The 19547-nt window shown below is 40.9% G+C and overlaps 1 protein-coding gene and 3 non-coding genes across 4 annotated transcripts in view; all 4 read right to left on the bottom strand.

The window, feature by feature from the left end:
• LOC145890843 (usherin-like) overlaps positions 1–19547 on the bottom strand; it is a 39344-nt gene that overhangs the window by 6902 nt on the left and 12895 nt on the right. The window contains 36 exon segments of the mRNA XM_082981891.1: positions 79–310; positions 581–870; positions 1092–1433; positions 1788–2079; positions 2331–2503; positions 2946–3403; positions 3646–4009; positions 4227–4290; positions 4467–4600; positions 4713–4872; positions 5126–5286; positions 5535–5653; positions 5745–5936; positions 6576–6718; positions 6977–7191; positions 7744–7890; positions 8079–8243; positions 8646–8804; positions 9010–9100; positions 9365–9394; positions 9833–9942; positions 10389–10487; positions 10764–10966; positions 11262–11460; positions 11946–12082; positions 13338–13511; positions 13725–13890; positions 14588–14784; positions 15005–15171; positions 15495–15625; positions 16073–16151; positions 16534–16728; positions 16946–17051; positions 17223–17484; positions 17822–19077; positions 19301–19499. Coding sequence (XP_082838017.1) covers positions 79–310; positions 581–870; positions 1092–1433; positions 1788–2079; positions 2331–2503; positions 2946–3403; positions 3646–4009; positions 4227–4290; positions 4467–4600; positions 4713–4872; positions 5126–5286; positions 5535–5653; positions 5745–5936; positions 6576–6718; positions 6977–7191; positions 7744–7890; positions 8079–8243; positions 8646–8804; positions 9010–9100; positions 9365–9394; positions 9833–9942; positions 10389–10487; positions 10764–10966; positions 11262–11460; positions 11946–12082; positions 13338–13511; positions 13725–13890; positions 14588–14784; positions 15005–15171; positions 15495–15625; positions 16073–16151; positions 16534–16728; positions 16946–17051; positions 17223–17484; positions 17822–19077; positions 19301–19499 — 7611 coding nt within the window.
• Trnap-cgg (transfer RNA proline (anticodon CGG)) lies at positions 11577–11648 on the bottom strand. The gene has a single exon. It is a non-coding gene; the product is annotated as a tRNA-Pro (tRNA).
• Trnap-cgg (transfer RNA proline (anticodon CGG)) lies at positions 13944–14015 on the bottom strand. Its single transcript has one exon. It is a non-coding gene; the product is annotated as a tRNA-Pro (tRNA).
• Positions 14183–14254, bottom strand: Trnap-cgg (transfer RNA proline (anticodon CGG)). The gene has a single exon. It is a non-coding gene; the product is annotated as a tRNA-Pro (tRNA).

The following is a 19547-nucleotide window of genomic DNA, read 5'->3' as shown; positions in this document are numbered from 1 at the left end:
ATCGAATGCAGCATATTTAAGCTAAAAAATGCCAGTTTTTCGTTTCAAAATTATCGCAGCTTTGATGACGTAACTAACCTGAAGGTCACGATCAGTGAAGCGGAACTGCGTCACCGGAAAACTCAGTGGAGTGGAACCGTTTCTTTGCACCCTGAAAGTCTGCAGCACTCCGTTGATACGCTCCGGTAAGCGCCACGAGACCACTAGTGACGTAGCGCTGTTGTCACTTGGGTGAAATACCTCAGGCGGGGAAAGTCCCTTAGGTGGGGCTTGGTGGGTTTCGGTGCTTACCCATTCGCTGTCCACGTGACTATAACATAGGGTGCGTTAGGAAGGTTTGGGGTTGACAATGGAAAAGAAATCATGCGTTGTGGTGTCGGTATGACAGACCTTGTATTCGATGTAAAACGCGTATTGCATTCACATCTTATTTGAGTGTAAGTGTAAGTTAGGCCATCTAATGTGCTTGGTATTGTAACGAACCTTGTACTGGATTTAGTAAGGAGCACTAAAAATGTACTCTTTACGAACTTGTTACACAGGCAATAAAACAATATTATCCGTCATTCACAGTTGTTACCCTGCGCTTGTCCTTGTTCGGATTTTGTAACTGTATCTCGTGTATGGTTCAACTTCGGAATCGCTATAATTGTAATCGTCATAAACGGGATCCATGACGGCATAAACAACATTTCCACCACCATAATCGTCTATTTCAACTTGTCTGCGTTTCCTATGACGTAAAATAAGACTTACATACTATTTGTGTTCAACTTGGGTAATGACTCAAAACTACCTGTTTTTTGGTGACCAGTTTTGGTCATTTTGCAAATGTCCAACGTTTGTCTCATCCAAACTATCTACCTCCCTCTTGTGGACTCGTCGTTGGCTCTGTGGAGTTAAAAGGATGATGTTGGGGTTTTAATCGAAACGAGTAGGCATAAAATCATTCCCTCAACTATAACTACACTGTGAACATTCAATATGTATTGATTTTTGTATGGTTGTGAGAAAAAGAGTAATATTCTGATTTGACATTTTCCAAAACTAATAATCAGAAAAAAATGCAAAATTAAGTAGTAGGCAAACACATTTAGTTCAGTACTTACCCCGCTACCCCGGGAAAGCACCTTTCTGATCACGTGATAGCTTGCGATGCGTCCATTGGCTCTTGATGGTTTCGTCCAGGAGACCATAACAGCTGTGGCATTCGAAAACTGAACTGTAGGAGGTGGTTGATCGTCCGGCGCTGTCTCGGCGGTTTGGAAACGATACGGCGGGGATCGGGTGCACAAATCCCGGCCGGTGCAAGCTTCAAGCACGAGGGTGTAGTTGGTATATGGGGTGAGGCGACGAAACAAGAACTTCTTGGCTTGGGAATTGTAAATTGGAGTTTCTTCGAACCCGACCTCGTATACTCTGTAGAGGGTGATCTGCGATGAAAGTGGTTTTGTTACAACACAGAAATAATCAACGTGAAACAAACGTTGCTAAAAACTGGATCAGTGCAGTGCAGTATTTAATGTAATAAAAATATGACAATTTTGCGCAGTTTAAAATATAGGGCTTCTCAAGTCATGCTGGTGGTGCTGAGATGGCTTGCGTATTTCATTCAGGATTAGACGTATGTTTAATTATGATGTCACAAACATGCTAACTTCCTCATTCGGCTAAAAACTACATATTTTATTTCCAACTAATCAACCATACAAAGATGGCTGCACTTGTAATGGTAACCATGTGATGTATCATTAGTTAATCAATCATATAAGTTACAACATACTTACCTCCCCATTAGGAACAATTGGCTCCTCCCAGGTCAACAACATCGCTCTTCCATCGGGAATCTGACTCGCAACCAGAGGTCCAACCTCGATAGGTGGCGCCGACAACGTGGTCACGTAACTCCAGTCGCTCCGCCCTTCCAGTGCTTGATTGACAGCCACCAGTCTCACCCTATATTCGGTGTAGGGTTGGAGACCGCTGAACGTGGCGTCGTGAATGGATGAGTGAATGGTCAGAGCCGTCTCGATCGGATGATTGGTGGTGGGGTCCATTGTCTCTTTCTGATACTCCAATCTTAAACGTCACGAAAAGATTATTTTGTTTGTTTTTTCATCGTCGGTGTGTTGTCATCAAAGACAAGGCAAATATTCAAGTGAATGATATTGAAACTTAACAAAGTGACCTTCGGTAGAAGTAAAAGACAAAACACAGACAAACAAGTTACGAGAACAAAATATAATGGAACATTTGTATTTAAATACGTTAAACCAGTAAACGTTTCTCGTCTCAAGGAGGAAGTAATCAACAATGTTCACAGCATCAACCTGTAACTGGTGACGATTCCGTTAGGACGACCAGGTTTCTTCCAACGAGCTCGTACAGCAAACGCAGATACGGCTTCCACTTGAGGTGGTTCGATGTCAGTCGGGACATCAGGCAATGTTAGGATTTCAGACCAATCACTCGATGCTTCATCCTTGTCATTCATCACCTTGACCTGAAGTGGAAAGTTTGCTGTGTGAAGCGATATTTTAATCGAAACATTTCTCGTGCGATAATCCATAAGCAGTCGGGTATTTCTGCCCAATGTATTGTAATTGAAGTATAGGAAGTTTATATGTGACAAAACTGGAAGTGTATCATGCTGTCGCATGACAAGGCAGAAAAAGGATTTGATTCAGCCTGGTTGCAATGCCTTTGACTGCGATGTCAGTGAACTTTATAATACGTCACAAAAATCTACATTCCAGCTACATTAAATCCGCACAGTTACACAAAAACAAATATGAAGAAAGGATTTTGCTCCTCAACAAATAGTTTTTCTCAAAAATGTTTTTCTGCAATGTTTTGCGCTTACCTCAGCTTCCAAAGCTACATGAATAGTTGCACATGGACTACCTGATCTAATAACCACAAAATACATTTCTCTTTGCGCTCACCTTGTATTTGTACTTAGTGTGTGGCCGTAATTCCGGATCAACATCAGAATGTGAACGTTGCAACGCATTTTCTCCCACAAAAATCAGCTTATCGAATACCACATCCGAATCCTTCGGATCCGCTAGGCGCCGGTACAACCTGTATCCTGAAATTATGCCGTTAGGCTCCGTTGGCGGATCCCAAATGACGTCAATCGCCCGCGGACCGACTGCCTTCAACTTTGGCGACGGTTGTCCACCTGGTGGCGCTGAGTCGGTTCCACCCGACGCTGCATTGCCGACGTTGCAACGCTCTGTGACGTTAGAATCGGTGGTTGTGACGTTATTTGATGCATAACAAGTGCGGATTCGAACGCGGTAATTCGTGGCGGGAGTGAGATCGTTTATCACGTGACTCTGATTGTGCCCGACTGGAATCAACACTATGACGTCATAATCATGTGAAAGCGGTTCGTTTTCTTGACCGAAATCTGTATTGAATGAAAGTAAGTTTAACATAACGAAATCTAGTACACATATTGACTACATTATTGTATAGTTCGTCACAAAGCTGCTGTTCTAATTTTAGGGTGACTCAAAAACAAGGCATTGTCATGAACGCACGCATTTAGTCTACATGTAAACTGCGGGAGCTTAGATGGTAAAAATATTTAAAAAGCATTTTGTGCCCGTGGTAGAGTTGGTTCAATACTATACTAACCATCCTCAATTTCTCTTTTGCTTCTCCTCCGAAGTGTGGTGGCTGTTGTTGTTCCTTCAATCTCCTCCATACTCCCTCCACGCTGCAACACCACCTCATAATACATATTTGTTGCATTACCATAGTCGCTTATGACGTCATTCCAGTTTGCGCGCATAGAGGTGGGACCGAGTACTTCTACGGAGACGGTAGGGAAACGACTCGGAACAATTTGAGGGAGTTGAATGGAGTAGATTGGGCTGAGGCCCGAACCGGCGCCATTGGACGCCCTAAGTCTGTAGTCAACCACGGCGCCCGGCGTATGCATGACGTCAGTGTAAGTGGTGACGTCAGGTCCACCGGAGTAGATTACTTGCCACGGTGACTGCAATGAAGGTAGATGTTAGAGTTAGCGAATGTTTTCTGTCAGGCATTGAGCTATATGTATCCACATTACAAGGCAGGCCTATAGACTGGTTGTGTGTTATATATGGTCGAGTTTGAATTTCAATTTGGAGGGTGTTAATATGTGTTAACTTTATGGAAGAAAGCGTAAACGTAGATTTTTTTCTTCTGACATTTAAACAATAAAGCATTTCTACCTGACTGATCACTTGACCTGGTGGTGAGTTGGGACGTTGTTGATTCCTGTAACGCCTTAACAATCTGCAAGCAGAAATGGAAAACAAGATTTAATGGATTAAACAAACAAATCTGCAGTAGGGGTTCGATAAACAATTTTCATTGCAACGGGTAAAACCGTTGTTTAATTGGCTTTTGCTTGGGACAATTTGTTCACATTGCTCAGGAATCCGACTTGATGTAAGCTCGTGACTCTTTACCTGTATTCGTTGATGACGCCATTGGGATGTTCCGGCTCTGCCCAATACAACTCTGCCGTTCTTGCGTTCACAACGAGTGATGCAGGGCGATGCCATACCCCACTAGGTGTCGCCTCGCTTGTACGTTTACTTACCTAAATGGATTTTGTTTTAAAAATATTCTGGTTGGTAATTCAGTTCATCTGACTGGCATAAAATCAACTGTAAATATCTGTATTCTTACATTTTAGAGTTATTTCAACATACCTCATTGCTCCCCGTGCACCCAATAGAAGTACAGGCAGTTACTGTGTAAGTGTGGAGGGAGTAGGGAAGCAAGTCGTTGTGTTCGAATCGAAGTTGTTCAGACGAAGTAGGAGCTTCGAGGGTAAATATGGTTCTTACTCCAGTCTCGTTCAGCATGTACCTTTTCATTTGTAATGTTGTGTATTTTCAATAAAGTGCGAAATAGACGCTGATAAGGATTTTGCTTTCAATTAGTTTAAAAGTAAAGGAGGGAAATGTTTATTGACCGCAGCCATCTTTATGTCATCGCAATTTACGAAAACAAGAGAAATGAAAAGGCATTACAGCTTAACTAGAGACCAAGCAGCACAAAAGCGTAAATTTACGTCTTTTATTGAGCAACAAGGACATTTTATTACTTAATAAAAGCGTACCTTTGAATGAATCCGTTCGGTCTGGGTGGAGCCACCCACGTGATCACAATCTGATATGGTCCAGTGACCAGTGTTCGTGGAGGCGGAACGTAATCTGGCGTCCCTTGGATGCTGGTGGCCCGCACGGGAGCGCTGTTGGTGCATCCGGCTTTAGTGCATACCTGACCAAACGCCACTGATAAATTTCCACATTAGGTATTCCATCCTAATGGCTTAAACCAGGCTACACACACTTAACTACACAACAATAGTTAGGTTTGTAGAATGGCATCATCAGCATCCTTATTCGAATACACCTAGGTTAGTCGTAGATATCATCTTAAAAATACTTGATGGACGTTCAACAAGAGAAATATAGGAATCCATACTTGCAGGATTTTTCGCAATTAACAATAATCCACATATTCACCTTCAAAACATATTCGTATTCTCTGTACGAAAGAATGTTTCGTGTGTCCGTGTGACGCCAAGCGTGACCGCTCCAAATCTCCAACTCGTCACGCATTAGTGAGTAATGCGTGATTACTCCTGCGTCATAACGTGAAGATTAAAGTTAACATTTCCACGTATGGAAAGAAACTTGTATGAATTCAGAAATAAACATTTATATATTGCTAACCATTTGGTTTTCCAGGTGGTTTCCAAGTTAAAGTGATTGTGTCACGGTCGACCGACGTCCAATCAGGCGTCTCCACGTCATCAGGTGGTGCTTGAGGGGTGGTAACATCACTAGGTTGACTCTCACCGATCCCAGCTTTGTTTTCAGCCACGACCAGGTATTGATACTTTGTGAAGGGATTTAATTCGCCATCTGGATGAATTGAAACAGGATTAATTACTTTATTTCTATCTCCTTGGGTGGTTTTATGTTCTTGTGATTGGGGAACAAACATCAGTTTTGTTGGTTGAGAAACGTTTTGTGTTGTTTAAAATATTTTTTTGAAATAACTATTAACGTGGAGGAATTATATTGTAGAAATCTCCAAATAGCTTTATGGTCCACAAAAACTTAATAGCAGATAATTTAAAATCTTCAGACAGGGTGTGTACACGCACTGTTTCGACCTGTAAGGTCTCATTTTACACTAGCAGGCACTTTGTGGTACCTTTCGGTCAACGTCGATCTGTTGGGTACCCTATACTGAGTACCAAACAACAGAGACGACGAACCACTGTGGAGCGCACTTTGGCCAAACGGATCTGCTTGGTAACCGATAGTGCAAAAGGCAAAACACACCAATGTAATATATGTGCAAAAAAGCCATATTATTGCACATAGATAATTTAAACATATGCGAAATATATAAGTTATCAATTAAAAGTCTTGCAAAACAAACGACTGATAGGGTTTATTATGACGTTGTTGAAAATATTTAAGTATACTACGATGTTTATGCAAAGAAACCGGAAATCGTGAAAGGCAAACGAACAAATCTTAAAAAACTTTTACCTTGAAATGACAGCACATGTGGAGGACCAGAGAACACAACCATGTATGACGTGGGACATACGTCATCGGGATGAAGGTATGGTGACGTCACTTTGGGTGGTTTTGCACGGAAACAGTCAAAGTATTCACGATCAAAATCACATCTGGAAATATTGCGTCAGATGCTTATTTGTTATGGTGAAAGGTTGAACAAAGACAACATGGCAGTTTTTTTATTGGATTTCTTTACTTTCTACTTGTTTAGTTTGCAGTACTAAAATGGGAAAACGTGTAAGTCCATTTCCAATGCAAGTATTTGAGAGCATTAATTATTAGAAACGTGAACATTATCATTGCTTTTTTCACTTTTTGAAACAAACTTTCCAAACATTTCTTGATAAAATTTGTGCAATTTCGAATACCTGTCACATGCAGAAAACATTGACCTTTCCAGAGGACAAACCATCCCCTCCCCACAGTGCGGTGGCACGGTGACGTCACCGAGTGACGTAGTGGCTACGTCAGCGCACATAACCTCCGCGGGATCGTAGCCGACTCCGTTACAACATGATTGGTCGGATGAGATGAGGTTCGTCAAACAACACGTGGATGGTTTTGATTGGCTGATTGGGTGAACCTGAAGATACGTGATTGGCTGGTGCAATTTGGGTTTGGTTTATTTTAGTTAACACAGCTATTATAACTGTTAAAATGTTGGTAGTATACAAACTAACCACTAAAAATGTATTGGGTAAAGTAGTTTTGTACTCAATCTGGGTAAAACGATAAACAACCCAACAAAATTGTGCGTTCACAGGCCAACTATTTTAAACTGTGTATGTAGGTACAATTTTATTAGAATTTTCCATTACGCCCAGTTTGCTATTAAATAAAAACATGGAGCAATATTGAACAATTACTGTGGTGGCGTTGAAGGAAATAATCATGGCGACAAACACGTTTTCGGTAATTCTTATCAACAAAAATACATCATGCTTTTTGTTCAATTTCTCAACCCAAAATGCAGTTTTTCGATTCTTGCAGTGCATATTCTTAAATTACAACGAAATTATACTTCTTTCTATTCAACTGCTAACAGTGCTAGTGATGACTTCGTTAAAAAAGTTACGATAAGAAGATAGTTCTAGAGCTAAGTACGGATTGAATGCGTTAATGGGAAATGTATTACCATGAATTTGTGGGATCTCTTGTCTTCACAGCAAATCGTAGAGTTTGATTCCACATACCGGGTTCCACAGCAAGACTGGAAGGGCGAGGGTTCGAACCCAACACCTCTGGATATTCCACCACAGCAAACCTTTTTGCTTGAAATCATCTGAAACAGTTGTGTTGGTTTAATAAAAACAATGTTTTTTTAGATTTGATCATTTAATCGAATTGGCGACTTTTTAATAATTCATGTATGAGTTTAAATTCGTCAAGTTGCTGTGTATAGTAACAGACAAAATAGAAAGGAATCACATTCAAATGTAGTTTATCACGAGCATAAACATGAACCCCCACCTTTCCACCACAGCACTGCTGTTCAAAGGCGTCGTGTAAATTTCCGTCACAACACACTTGCAACCCGCTATTGAAATAGGGAACTCCCCCGCAGCAAGTATCGCCCGCCCCGACCGATACGCGGTCCTCTAGCGGATCCTTGCAGCAAACCTCTCCTATTGACACCTGAGGAAAGATAATGTTTGAAAGTCAACCACGCCCACAAGTATTGCTGGTGTTGTGTGGATTCGTATGGCTCAAGAGAAGTGGTTTCTAACCAGAGGTATACGCAAAGGGGAGGTCAGATAATTCCAAGGGGTGAATAAATAAATAAGAGTTGTTGATTCCCTGTTTTGTTTTTTTGATAAAATATTCAATATTTTTCTATCGCTGGTTATATGCAGTAGTGCTATATTATCAAAACCTCGACATATTTTTCATTGCATTTTACATTTGTTTTAACTTCAGCAATGTGCATTTAGTTAATATTAGTTTTGTCCTTAACCAAACCTGCAAAAGATTATGAATACAGCCTATGAACACAGTTACTTGATGATTATAGATACAGTGCAACGTATAAGTGTTCACCTTCAAATATCGTCCGTCGCAACATTGTCGCCCGTTGGTCCATGGGTGGAACTGACCTCCACAACAAACGTCACTCGAGCGCCCTCTGATGGCGACATAATTCGAGTCGCAGCATTCTTTCGATCCATCGACATCGTATAAAGTGCCACTGCAGCAAACCTGAGTTGTTTTGCAAATATAATGTAAATAGTTCGAAATAAATATAAGTTGCTACATTATTTTTTTCACTTCCAAATCTTTCTTGCTCACTTGTAAGCATAGAACTTTATTTCAATTAGGCGACCAATTAACCTTGTGTTCAGTAAACGCCTTTCTTGGTCAAGAACTTACTTCGTCGAAATTTCCAAACCAAACCCATTTTTACCTGCTTGGTTGGTGAGAAGCAAGTATCTCCACACACTCGTTCCTCCCTGCTACATTTCACATACACGCAATCTACCTCGGGCTGCTTCTGTCTGTAATTGGGACACGAGTAGATCAAATTATTTAAAATAGTTTACCGCAAAGCACGAGTTAAACACTACAGTGCGTCGTATTGGTTTTTGGTTTCTAACTTCTAAAGTGTTACAAAAAAAAAACAGAAACTACAGAAGCAAAACATGACTATGAGAAAAGGCACATTATTTTTTAGATGTCGTACTTGTGATTCATATATTTGATAACAAAGATGACAAACTCAGTAAATCAATAAATTCCCCACGACATTGAAAAAAGTTTACCTCATGAAATCATCGACGTCCGTGTTATTCCTTATGTTCGCACAAAAGTGAGGAAACAAACGTTATTATATAATACAAGTTGAAGCAAATATGTTTCATGATATAGGTTCACTGGCAAAGTAGCCAGGGCATTGTGGAACATAAATACAAGTTACCAAAAAGCATGGCAACAAAACTTATCTCATATTCAACTTGATTTAAACCTTAATATTTCGTCTAGTTTACACTAAGCTGGTAACATAGGTAATAGACAGGGAAATAGCGATTCTGCCCTTTCATAGTTCTACGAATGAAAGTTACGCCTTAGCTAATACAACTTATTGAACGCTACCAGGCACAAAACATGTTTAACAAGGTCAAGAATCTGTTTAAAATTTGATGAACCTTAAGTAAACTAAAATAAGACAACGAACTGCTTGTTATTGGATATAGTGTGAATATTTTCATTATGGATAGCAAAGTACTCACATATCCGAACATGGAATCAGGGATCTACGCTTTAACTGATAACTTCGTAGAATTCCATTGGGCAGATTCGGTTTCTCCCAAGTAACTTCGACAGTTCTGCTGTCAATTGCCTTCAGCAGAATATGAGTTATGTAACTTAATTGCTTTTTTATTTGTAAACAATCGAACAAAAACAAGTTTTGCTAAGAAAGCAGATTGTAATCAATATACGGTGTGTACAATTTATATTATTCGAAAAACGTTGTCAGAAAAATAACCCCATTCATAAACAAACTCGCTGACTAATGGAAAAGAGTTTAAGCCGATTGAGAAACAATAAGAAAACAGAAATGAAAACCACTGTTGCGTGAATTTGACATTAAACTTTTTTTAACAGGGGGCGATGGGGACAAAATTAAAGAGAAAAATAACGGCAAATGCAAGTTTTAAAAGTAAATCAAAGTAACTCTCACAGCTAAATTATGAAGATTTATAACACGGTTACCTACCTTACTTGCCCCAAAGCCGTAAGTTAAGTATTTTCTCTTTTCTATTCAAAAATAATATGACGTCGAACCTGCAAACTTGGATTCTTTATTCCGGTAGGATTTGTTTCCAAGGTGGTTGCCAAGGACGCGTTGCTCACTGCGCATGCGTAAACGGTGCAGGCTTCAAGCTGTGTTTTGGATAAAAACAGGAAAAATACTATTTGAAAAAATGTCGAACGATATAAACAGGAAAATGGTTTTGTGAGTCACATACAGATGGCTACTGTTTCAACCTATAAGGCTGTTTCAACCAATAAGGTCTCATCAGTGCATCTTGGTGTGACTATATGCAGCTCACAGAATTCTATTATTGGACACAGAAATTCCAGAGAAAAAGTTGTTATTTCAGTAAATGACACTGGTAATAAAAATATAAAATATTTAAATTTTTCAAGCCGTTTCACCTTAATTTCGTATATTGTGTAGGGATTTAGGTCTCTTATGATGTAAGAGGACGGCTCAGTTAGATTGGTCACAATCTTTACGTCATCAAGGATGATGTCATATGATATTATTTTCCCGTTAGGTTGGACCGGAGCAAGCCAGCTCACTCGGAGTTCCTTTGCGCTTAATGAATAAACCACTGGTTTGCTGAGACCTCCAGGAGCTGCAAACATAAAAAAATCATGATGTTTTGTTGCAGCGAAGATTTTTTTTAATTCTGAGAATGGTGGAAGCAAAACGGCCAAAAAATTTAAAACTACCGCAAAGACCGCCAGGAGGTACAAACCAATGCCTTTTTGCTACAGCGTACACCCGAAAACACAGACTGTTTTCAATTAGGAGAACAACAGTAGCAAAAATGACGGAAAAACCCGAAACACCGCAGACGCTTGAAGGTAGGACAGAGAAGATATTGTTGTTTCCGTAAGTTTTACTCCTGGGTAAAAAAACTTGCCCACCTCCGTCATCAGTTGTTGCATCTTTCGATTCGGAGGTCACGTTGTAAGCCCCGTTGTCCACCACAAGGTCAAACGTGTACCTCGTGCCAGGGTGAAGGTCACCCAATCTCAGTGACGTAACAGTCGGGTCGAAAGTCAAGGTTTCATTAACATCGTACTTGCTGGCGTTGTATCTGATGTAAAAGGTGTGGACTTCACCCTGTAGGGTTTATTTATATAATGAAAAAGTGTTTTCATCTGGTGTACATACAAAACAACGTGTTTACAAAACGTTAAATTATCTCATATACAAGTTGCATATGAGTTTAATCAAAAGGGCTCGTCCGGGAATTGAACCCGGGACCTCTCGCACCCGAAGCGAGAATCATACCCCTAGACCAACGAGCCGCGCACACTACTTTACCTCATGGTGTTTGGTTTTACACAGCCCTGACTTGTGATATCGGGAAAATATCAATTTTATTTATCATAAGTCTCGTGTTTAGTAAGTCTTGTGGTTTGTTATTGACGAGACATTGATGATTTGCAACATAAAAAAATTAAATCCCTTTGTTTCTTATCATATTCTGCAATTCATTCCAAGAGGACCATCACGTTTTATGCTATTGAAAGCTTTGTGACTTTATATGTTTCACTTCACCCCAGAAGTTATTAAAATAATTTGGGCAACTGATCTATGATCACCTGTAACTCCGACATAACCGGTTGTTCCCACCACAAATATACAGAAGTGTGGTTGTGAACCGCTACATTTAACATTCCTGGTGACCTTGGATACCCAGCCAGTGTCGTCACTGTGGTTACGTCACTCGCGAGCGAACCTGGAGAGAAACGTGGTGTTTGTTTAAATAACAGTCTTAAAAATAGTGATAAGTGTAACTGAGATATGAACTGTAAAAGAACATTAACTTTTAGTTGTCACAGGAAATCAGTCATATGATTATTTCCTTCACATGCAGGATGGAAGTTCTATTTGTTCTGTTAAAGTGCATATGACACGGCCATGACAACTTTGCGTAAAACTAAAGGTACATCTACAACAAACATATATCCAAAGGTTTACGGTTCTACGTAACTAAAAAATGTAGAAAACTGCACGAAAAGTAACGGCGACCAAAAATCGTAAACCTTTTGTGCTGAGGAGAAAAGGACATCACATAAGGCACTTGCGTCGAAAAAATGCATTATTTAGATAGGAGAAGGCGCCTGTTTTTACAGATATCGGATAGTTTCAAACATAGAAGAATCCACAGATTACGTTACCATAAAGGTCAGGACAGGGTTTTGCATCACACCAAAATTTGTCATTGTGACGTCACGAATCAAAGGCTTATTTGTCCCTAATTAACAGAAGACCATAGGGTATAGCAGAAACGACATAACTGTGATGGACAAAACGACAATGCTAAACTAACGGTTTGTCTCTGTCGTGTTTTCAAAAGTTCATGTATCACGTTAGCGTTCATAAATGCTGTAACAACAAGAACACCCTGTCCCAGTAACTGTTTTATTATTATACAACTAAAGACATAATAGGTCGAACAGCGGCCATCTGTCTTCAGCTTAAATCAAAATCCGTTTATTGCACTTGTTCACTTTTTGTCCCCTGTTTAATGCAATATTATGCTTAAACCAGTTTTACAATGTTTTCCATTCCTACGCATAAGGCTTGCTGCCAGCACTCGCGCACGACCGAAGAGCCTTCTATGACGTCACGCAACAATATCTCGCTCTCGCACGATTTCGTTCGCAGCGGCAAAAGTGCGACTTTGATCAGCTGTATCTCAGAAACCAGTCGTCGTATCAAGCTACTTTTTTCGCCAGAAATGTTCTAAAGTTATGAACATTTCTTAGTTTGATTGTTAACATGTTTGATTTTTACGTGTCATATGCACTTTAAGAGATGCATTGCGGGTTTTGTTTAAAAAAAAGACGTTTCTGTTCCAAATTAAGAGCTGGAAAACCCATGACATGTCTGCTTTCCAAATTTATCGCGTCGTTGCTTTTTTTTATTTAATCACTTTTGGAAAATTAATCCCTCTTTCTTCAAATATTTATACAGTCACAGTCCTATACCTTCACTGTTAAACACAGACAGTCTGTATTGGCACGTCGTGTATTTCTCCAACCTCCTATCTTCGTACATGAACTCAGTTCCTCTGTATATCGTCTGACTGACGTTGATATAAGGAGGTGGTGAAGGTAGTAGAGGTTGTCTGACGATGGTTCGACTCAACTCATAAAGAATATCTGAGAAGAAATACAAATTGTGTTTAATTTGGGAAAAATGAAATATTCTTACTTGTTTATAGAAAAGAGCTTCATAGTAGTTTTGGTGAGTAAGAAAAAAAATCTTTTTTAGGTAGTCAAGTTAAATTGAATATTTTGTGTGTTGCCTTCATTGCCCATAAATGCAAAAATTACATGTTTTAGTTTCAGCGTTGGTTTGATTTGATTTCTAACCTGGTCCGTTCGGATATTTGGGAGGCTTCCACTGTACGCTGACGTGTCGCTGTGTGATTGGAGTAGCGATTGGCGGATCAAGGTCACGTGGTACTGCGGGGAAGGTTCTTGCGCTGGTGGTTGGACTTTCGGTGCATCCCCCTGTTGTACAAGCTGTGATCGAAACCTGCGTTGAACACGCGTTGATTAGCCTATGTTTGTTGGGAGTTTTATAAAAAAGGGCTCGTCCGGGAATTGAACCCGGGACCTCTCGCACCCGAAGCGAGAATCATACCCCTAGACCAACGAGCCGCACGCGTTTTTTTAAGGAATAATGGGATAAGTAGGTTATATTCTGCGAACTGCCAGAAATATTAATAAAAATCGCCACTTATTTTTGATGTTACGAACGAATATGGAATCTATAAACCAAGCTTTTCACGCATTGATAGAAAGGGAAATTAGGAAAATAAAATTCTGGGCTCGTCCGGGATTTGAACCCGGGACCTCTCGCACCCGAAGCGAGAATCATACCCCTAGACCAACGAGCCGACATGCAAAGCTGTAACAAACTTACAACAACGAATCAATGAAAGATAACTGTTACAATGGCCTTCCTTTCACGTATAATGTGTGGTTTATAAAAAAAAAAAACTTCAGCTGGATCCATATATCTGTGCTTTCATCTGGGACACCACTTGTGCATGTGACGTGTGTATGGCACTACGCTAATTCAACTTGTGGCAAGTATTTAACACTCCGATCACTAAAGATGGACAAACTTGGACAAACTTGGACAAACTTGGACAAACTTGGACAAACTTGGACAAACTTCGAAAGTATCAGAACGTATGAAGTTAATTTCATAGAAATATGTAACTCACTTCGTAGTCGTTAAATGGAATTAGCCCAGTGACGTTGAATGACGTATAAGTGACGTTTTCAATTGTAACTCTTGGGTCGGGAAAGGATATTTCGTAGCGTGTGATTGGTCCGTTTGATTCGATTGGCTCCGCCCAGGTTACTTGAACAGTTTCAGAACCGAGGACGCCCACTTGCGGCGGCAAGATTCCAGACGGTCCTATGCAATATATGAGTAAAAAACATGGCCAAAATCAACAAAATGGCTGTAAAGTGTTGGTGGCAAAACAAACTTTCAGAAAGACGATCTGTGCGGTGTTAAGTGTTGTGCTTGCAACCATGTAAAGGACGTAAACACACATTTAATGTTTCTATGTGAAAGTTTGTTATTTTACATAGGTCCCATTTCTTCATTCTTTTTGAGTGCGCCACACACTTACTTCCGGGTCTTGTTCTCACGCTACTCCAATCGCTTGGGGTGGTTCCCCCTGCCAAAGTAGCGGCGATGACGCGATATTCATATGAAGTGTAGGGACGCAACTCTGGCGATTCGTCCAAGTATCTAAGCGTTTGGGAGGGCACAAACGCCCCCAAAAGTCTTCCCTCGCTACAGAGTAGAGGGACAAATGATTAGAAATGCCAAACTTATGGTGTAGTGACTTGACAAGTTGCCAGCAGTTGAATACAAGGCGCCCAAAGAACGCTTTGCCAAAAATGTGTTGAAAGCGATACTGTGTTGAAAATGAGTTTTAAACAAATTTATAGAACCTACTAGCTAGTATATAGTACGAAAGAAGTTCGTAATCTCAACACAACCAGAAGAAATTGTTCTTTCAACTGAACATGTACGATAGTATTAACATATTTATTTCCAACATTTAGTCTGAAGTTGCGAGTTTATTTTTCCTTGAAAACAGATGTAGTTTTTACCTTTCGTCGCTTTCGTTGAGTCTACGTTCAAGTCTATAGTTGTCCAGAACTCCGTTGGAGAGACGTGGACGTTTCCAACGAACCAAAACCGAGGCTGGAGTGTCAGACCGAAGCACGGGCGCCTCCAGACCCTATAGGATTATTGGTTGTTACATAACAGTTGATTTTTGAAACTTGTCAAGCAGTTCGTTGCACCAACAAAGAAACAAATATCTTAAATAGTTTTTGGAGAAGTATAACTTAAACTTTTGATAACTAGACTTCAAAACAAAGTATTTTATAAGCAAAGTGGAGCCAATAATATGAATTGTGTAAGATGCAGACAGATGGCCACTGTTTCGACCTAAAAGGTCTCATCAGTGCAGCTGGTGTGACTTTCTGACAACTTTGCTGACCAAGCAGCCAAGCAAAGACTTCCACTATGTCAACCAAACGGATGACGGTGATTGTAAAGTCACCACAAAGTATTTTATGTTAGTATTATTAATATATTGTTAAATAATATTAGACAACCTGTAATTATTCAAACCGGCTACCAAAACACCTTTACACATTAGAAATAAGATTGAAATACTGACCTCTGGTGGTGCGGCATGAGTGATCACGTGTTTTGATTCTGAGCTCGTCGTACATCCGGCTGAAGTACAAGCTTCGATTCTGGAGGAAAGGCAAGCGGATAACAAGAAATATATCCTACTATTTCAAATACCTGGGTTGATTAAAAAATCCGACCTCCAAACATAGAGCACGTTGTTAGAACATAATAACTTATTAGAATAGCTTTTCTATTACATTGTGTCCTTGGTAAACATTTCAGCTCAAGATTTTTTTTACAAAAAAAAAACGATTGACAAAATGTTTTGTAATCAAAAATGAATGTCTGCAGAACTACTGCAATAATGAACTCTGTTTCGAATCGTTTTATTTTGGGCGTTTTTTTAATCAGTTTCACATCCGCCCAGACCAGTTTACCCACCTTATATATGCTGTGCATTTATGTTGTATTTGTTCACGCAAAACAAATGATTTATTTTCTCACCGATACACGTATGTTGTGAATGGTTCCAATCCATCTGCCTGATATGACGTCAGGTTTCCCGCCACTTCGTCACGCATTACTTCGTTTTCAAACACGTGATACGCTCGAATGACTCCGTTCGGCTCTGCTGGTCTTTCCCACGTGACGTGGACTTGCCATGCGTCCACTTGGTAGATTATGGGAGGGTCGATTTTACTAAAAGTGGAAAGTAGAAGGTAAAGCGGAAGGGCGTTGGTTCGATTCCATCCAAGGGATGTTACGTTTCACAGTTTGCAAGGAATGGACGCGCTGCTGATATAAACATGTAGAACAGCAAAGAAAGCTTTCACGACAAGCCAGATAGACGTAACCAGTTAAAACGAAGTGTTATTTGAAGTTAAAATTGGGATAGTCTGATAAGGGGTTGCCATACCTTGGTTTATCTTGCAATGTGTAAACGGAAACCCAACCGCTTTTAGTGGAACCATAAGAATTTGAGGCGATCACTTGAAACTCATATGCCTTGTAAGGAAGCAATCCTGTAAAAGGAAATAATGGTGTTTTTAACTAACGGTACAATTAACATAGAATCTCTATGTTGAATACGAAAAAAATCTTGCCTTAGTCAAGTGTTTAAGAACCAACGAGACAAAGCATGTTTAATTGCTCATTTAAGATACTAGTGCTACTCTGTGTACAAATCCGCCTACCACTGAGTTGGTAACTCATCTGCCGTGTGACGTCATCGAATAGATTCTTCTCGTTCTCTGGGGGTGAAATTGGTCGGTATTGAAGTTGGAAGGAAGAGTTTCCAGGGGCGTTATTTCGCGCGGGGTCCCGCCACGTTATCAGAATAGACGTGGGTGATTGCGGGGTCAGGTTGGGGGTCTGAAACCCATCCGGGGCACCAGGGTGCATCGTCACAGAACGCATGTTACTGATGACGTATCCGGCACCGTTGGACGCGTTCACCTGTTAAAATATTTGGGATTTAGGCAGATATTTACCTTACAAAACTGGTAAAAAAATTATAAACTGATAACATCAACTGTTTAAAGATGTGGTTTTATCTAAAATGCATCTAAAAAACAGCAAAACTGCAAAAACATATGGATATTTAGAATTGTAATGAAAATAAGAAAATGTGCAGGTAATAATTCATAATTGAAATAAAATAATGACAAGTTTATTCCAACATATTTTGTTATTTTCCCATTGTTATTTAGCAGAAGAAACATGAGAAGAAATGAATGATCTAAATCAAGGTAGGGATATTTAATTGAACGCCCGTTGCTCAACACAGACCAACCTTAACAATATACTCGGAATGCGGTATAAGGCCCTCCACGCGTTTCCATTCATCCGTGTCCGGTGACGTCAGCATAACACGTGACTCGCGAACGATCCCATAATCCCCGGCGGCAGGGTCGTGATAGAAGAGACCGTCACATAACACGCTGTACTGCATCCTGCCGTTCTGCCGACGCGGTGTATCCCAACGTGCGTCAAGTGACCTTGAGTCAAGGGCAGTGACGTCAAGGTGGACCCGACCCTCGGGAGGACTTTCCCTTGTCCTCTTCGCTTCTTCCGAACCGAAGGAGCATCCCTTCTTCGTGCAAACTCTCAACCGGAACTTGTGGCGACTCCATGGGCTTAATCCTCCCAATTCCACACTTCCAGGATCGGAGGAGTTTCGTATGAGGACGTCGTTCTGGTACAAACTGTAGAGCGTGATCTCACCGTTAGGGAGAGCGGGTTTCCTCCAAGATACGCGAAATGCGTGCGGCGATATCGCACTTACATCTGGCGGTGGAACATCTTCCGGTACGCTCTCTTTTGTTTGACACGGTGTGGCGCTGCTGAGTTTGCATCCGCCTTCTGTGCAAACGGCCAGTGTGACGTAATATTGCGTGCCAGCGATTAAATCTTCGAGAGTGTGTTCCAGAATAGGCATTGTGTTGTTATAAACGACAACGCCAAGCCCAGAATACGATTCGTTGCGGAGATACAGAACATAACGGTCGAGAATTCCATTCATCATGGCAGGTTCCAACCAACGAACCTCGACTGTATGTGGGCCGCGAACCGTGACCATCGGCTGGTCCACGTGACTTGGAGGCAGCTGACCGGAATATAACGTCACTTCCTGACTGATGTTACATCCGGCGCCCGTGCAAACTTCGATCTTAAATCTCTGTGCTGTGAAAACGGGTAATCCCCGTATTGTGAACGAGGTGTTGAGTCCAGTGTAAATCTCACTGCCATTGTGGAACAGTGTAAAATGGGTGATGCGACCGTTGGGGGCGTCTGGCTCCACCCAGAGGATCAACATAAGGTGTGCAGTTACTCTGGTAGTGGGCGCTCTCACTCCATTGGGTATTTCTTCCAAGGTTTGCAAGACGACGCTACCTTCGCTGTTGGTGCAACCCCGCTTAGTGCAAGCCTCAATACTGACACTGTAGTTCGTGTACGGAGTGAGATCGGTTATCCTTCCTTGGTGGAAATCCCCCGGGTACGTTTTTCTAACCGAAGAGTTATTCGGAGTTGGAGTTTCGTCGGATGGAACTAAACGAAATTGCGGTCGTTAAAATCATTGCGGTTTCAATGGGGGAGGTAATTTTAAACAAGCTCAATGTCGATAACTTGATAATTGTTTTCTGTTGCCTGGCGATGTTTGTCTTTTGCATTGTTATCAGTTACCAAGAGTACAAATTCCGAATGAAAAAACGTACGGCAATCAACATCCATGGTAATTTTATTGACAATCTTTTATTAAATACGATCTCACCTTGTAATTCGGTTGCAAACAACGTGTAGTTGAGAACGACACCGTTTGCACGCAGAGGGCGCCTCCAGTGGACCTCGATCTCCGTGCCGCTGACGCTTCGTTCATTGTAAGGCACAGGTAAGGTTTGGGGAATCCCCTCACCGGATCTTGCCACTGCCCAGGAACTTTGCGCCTCTCCGCCTGCGTTGGAACTCGTGACCTAATGAAGAAACGTGATTGGTTGAAATTTGTTTGGCATCGTTTCGCG

This window comes from Ascidia mentula, chromosome 1, assembly GCF_947561715.1.
Source record: "Ascidia mentula chromosome 1, kaAscMent1.1, whole genome shotgun sequence".
Classification (NCBI taxonomy): Eukaryota; Metazoa; Chordata; class Ascidiacea; order Phlebobranchia; family Ascidiidae; genus Ascidia; species Ascidia mentula.
This window is presented reverse-complemented; position numbering and strand designations above follow the sequence as displayed.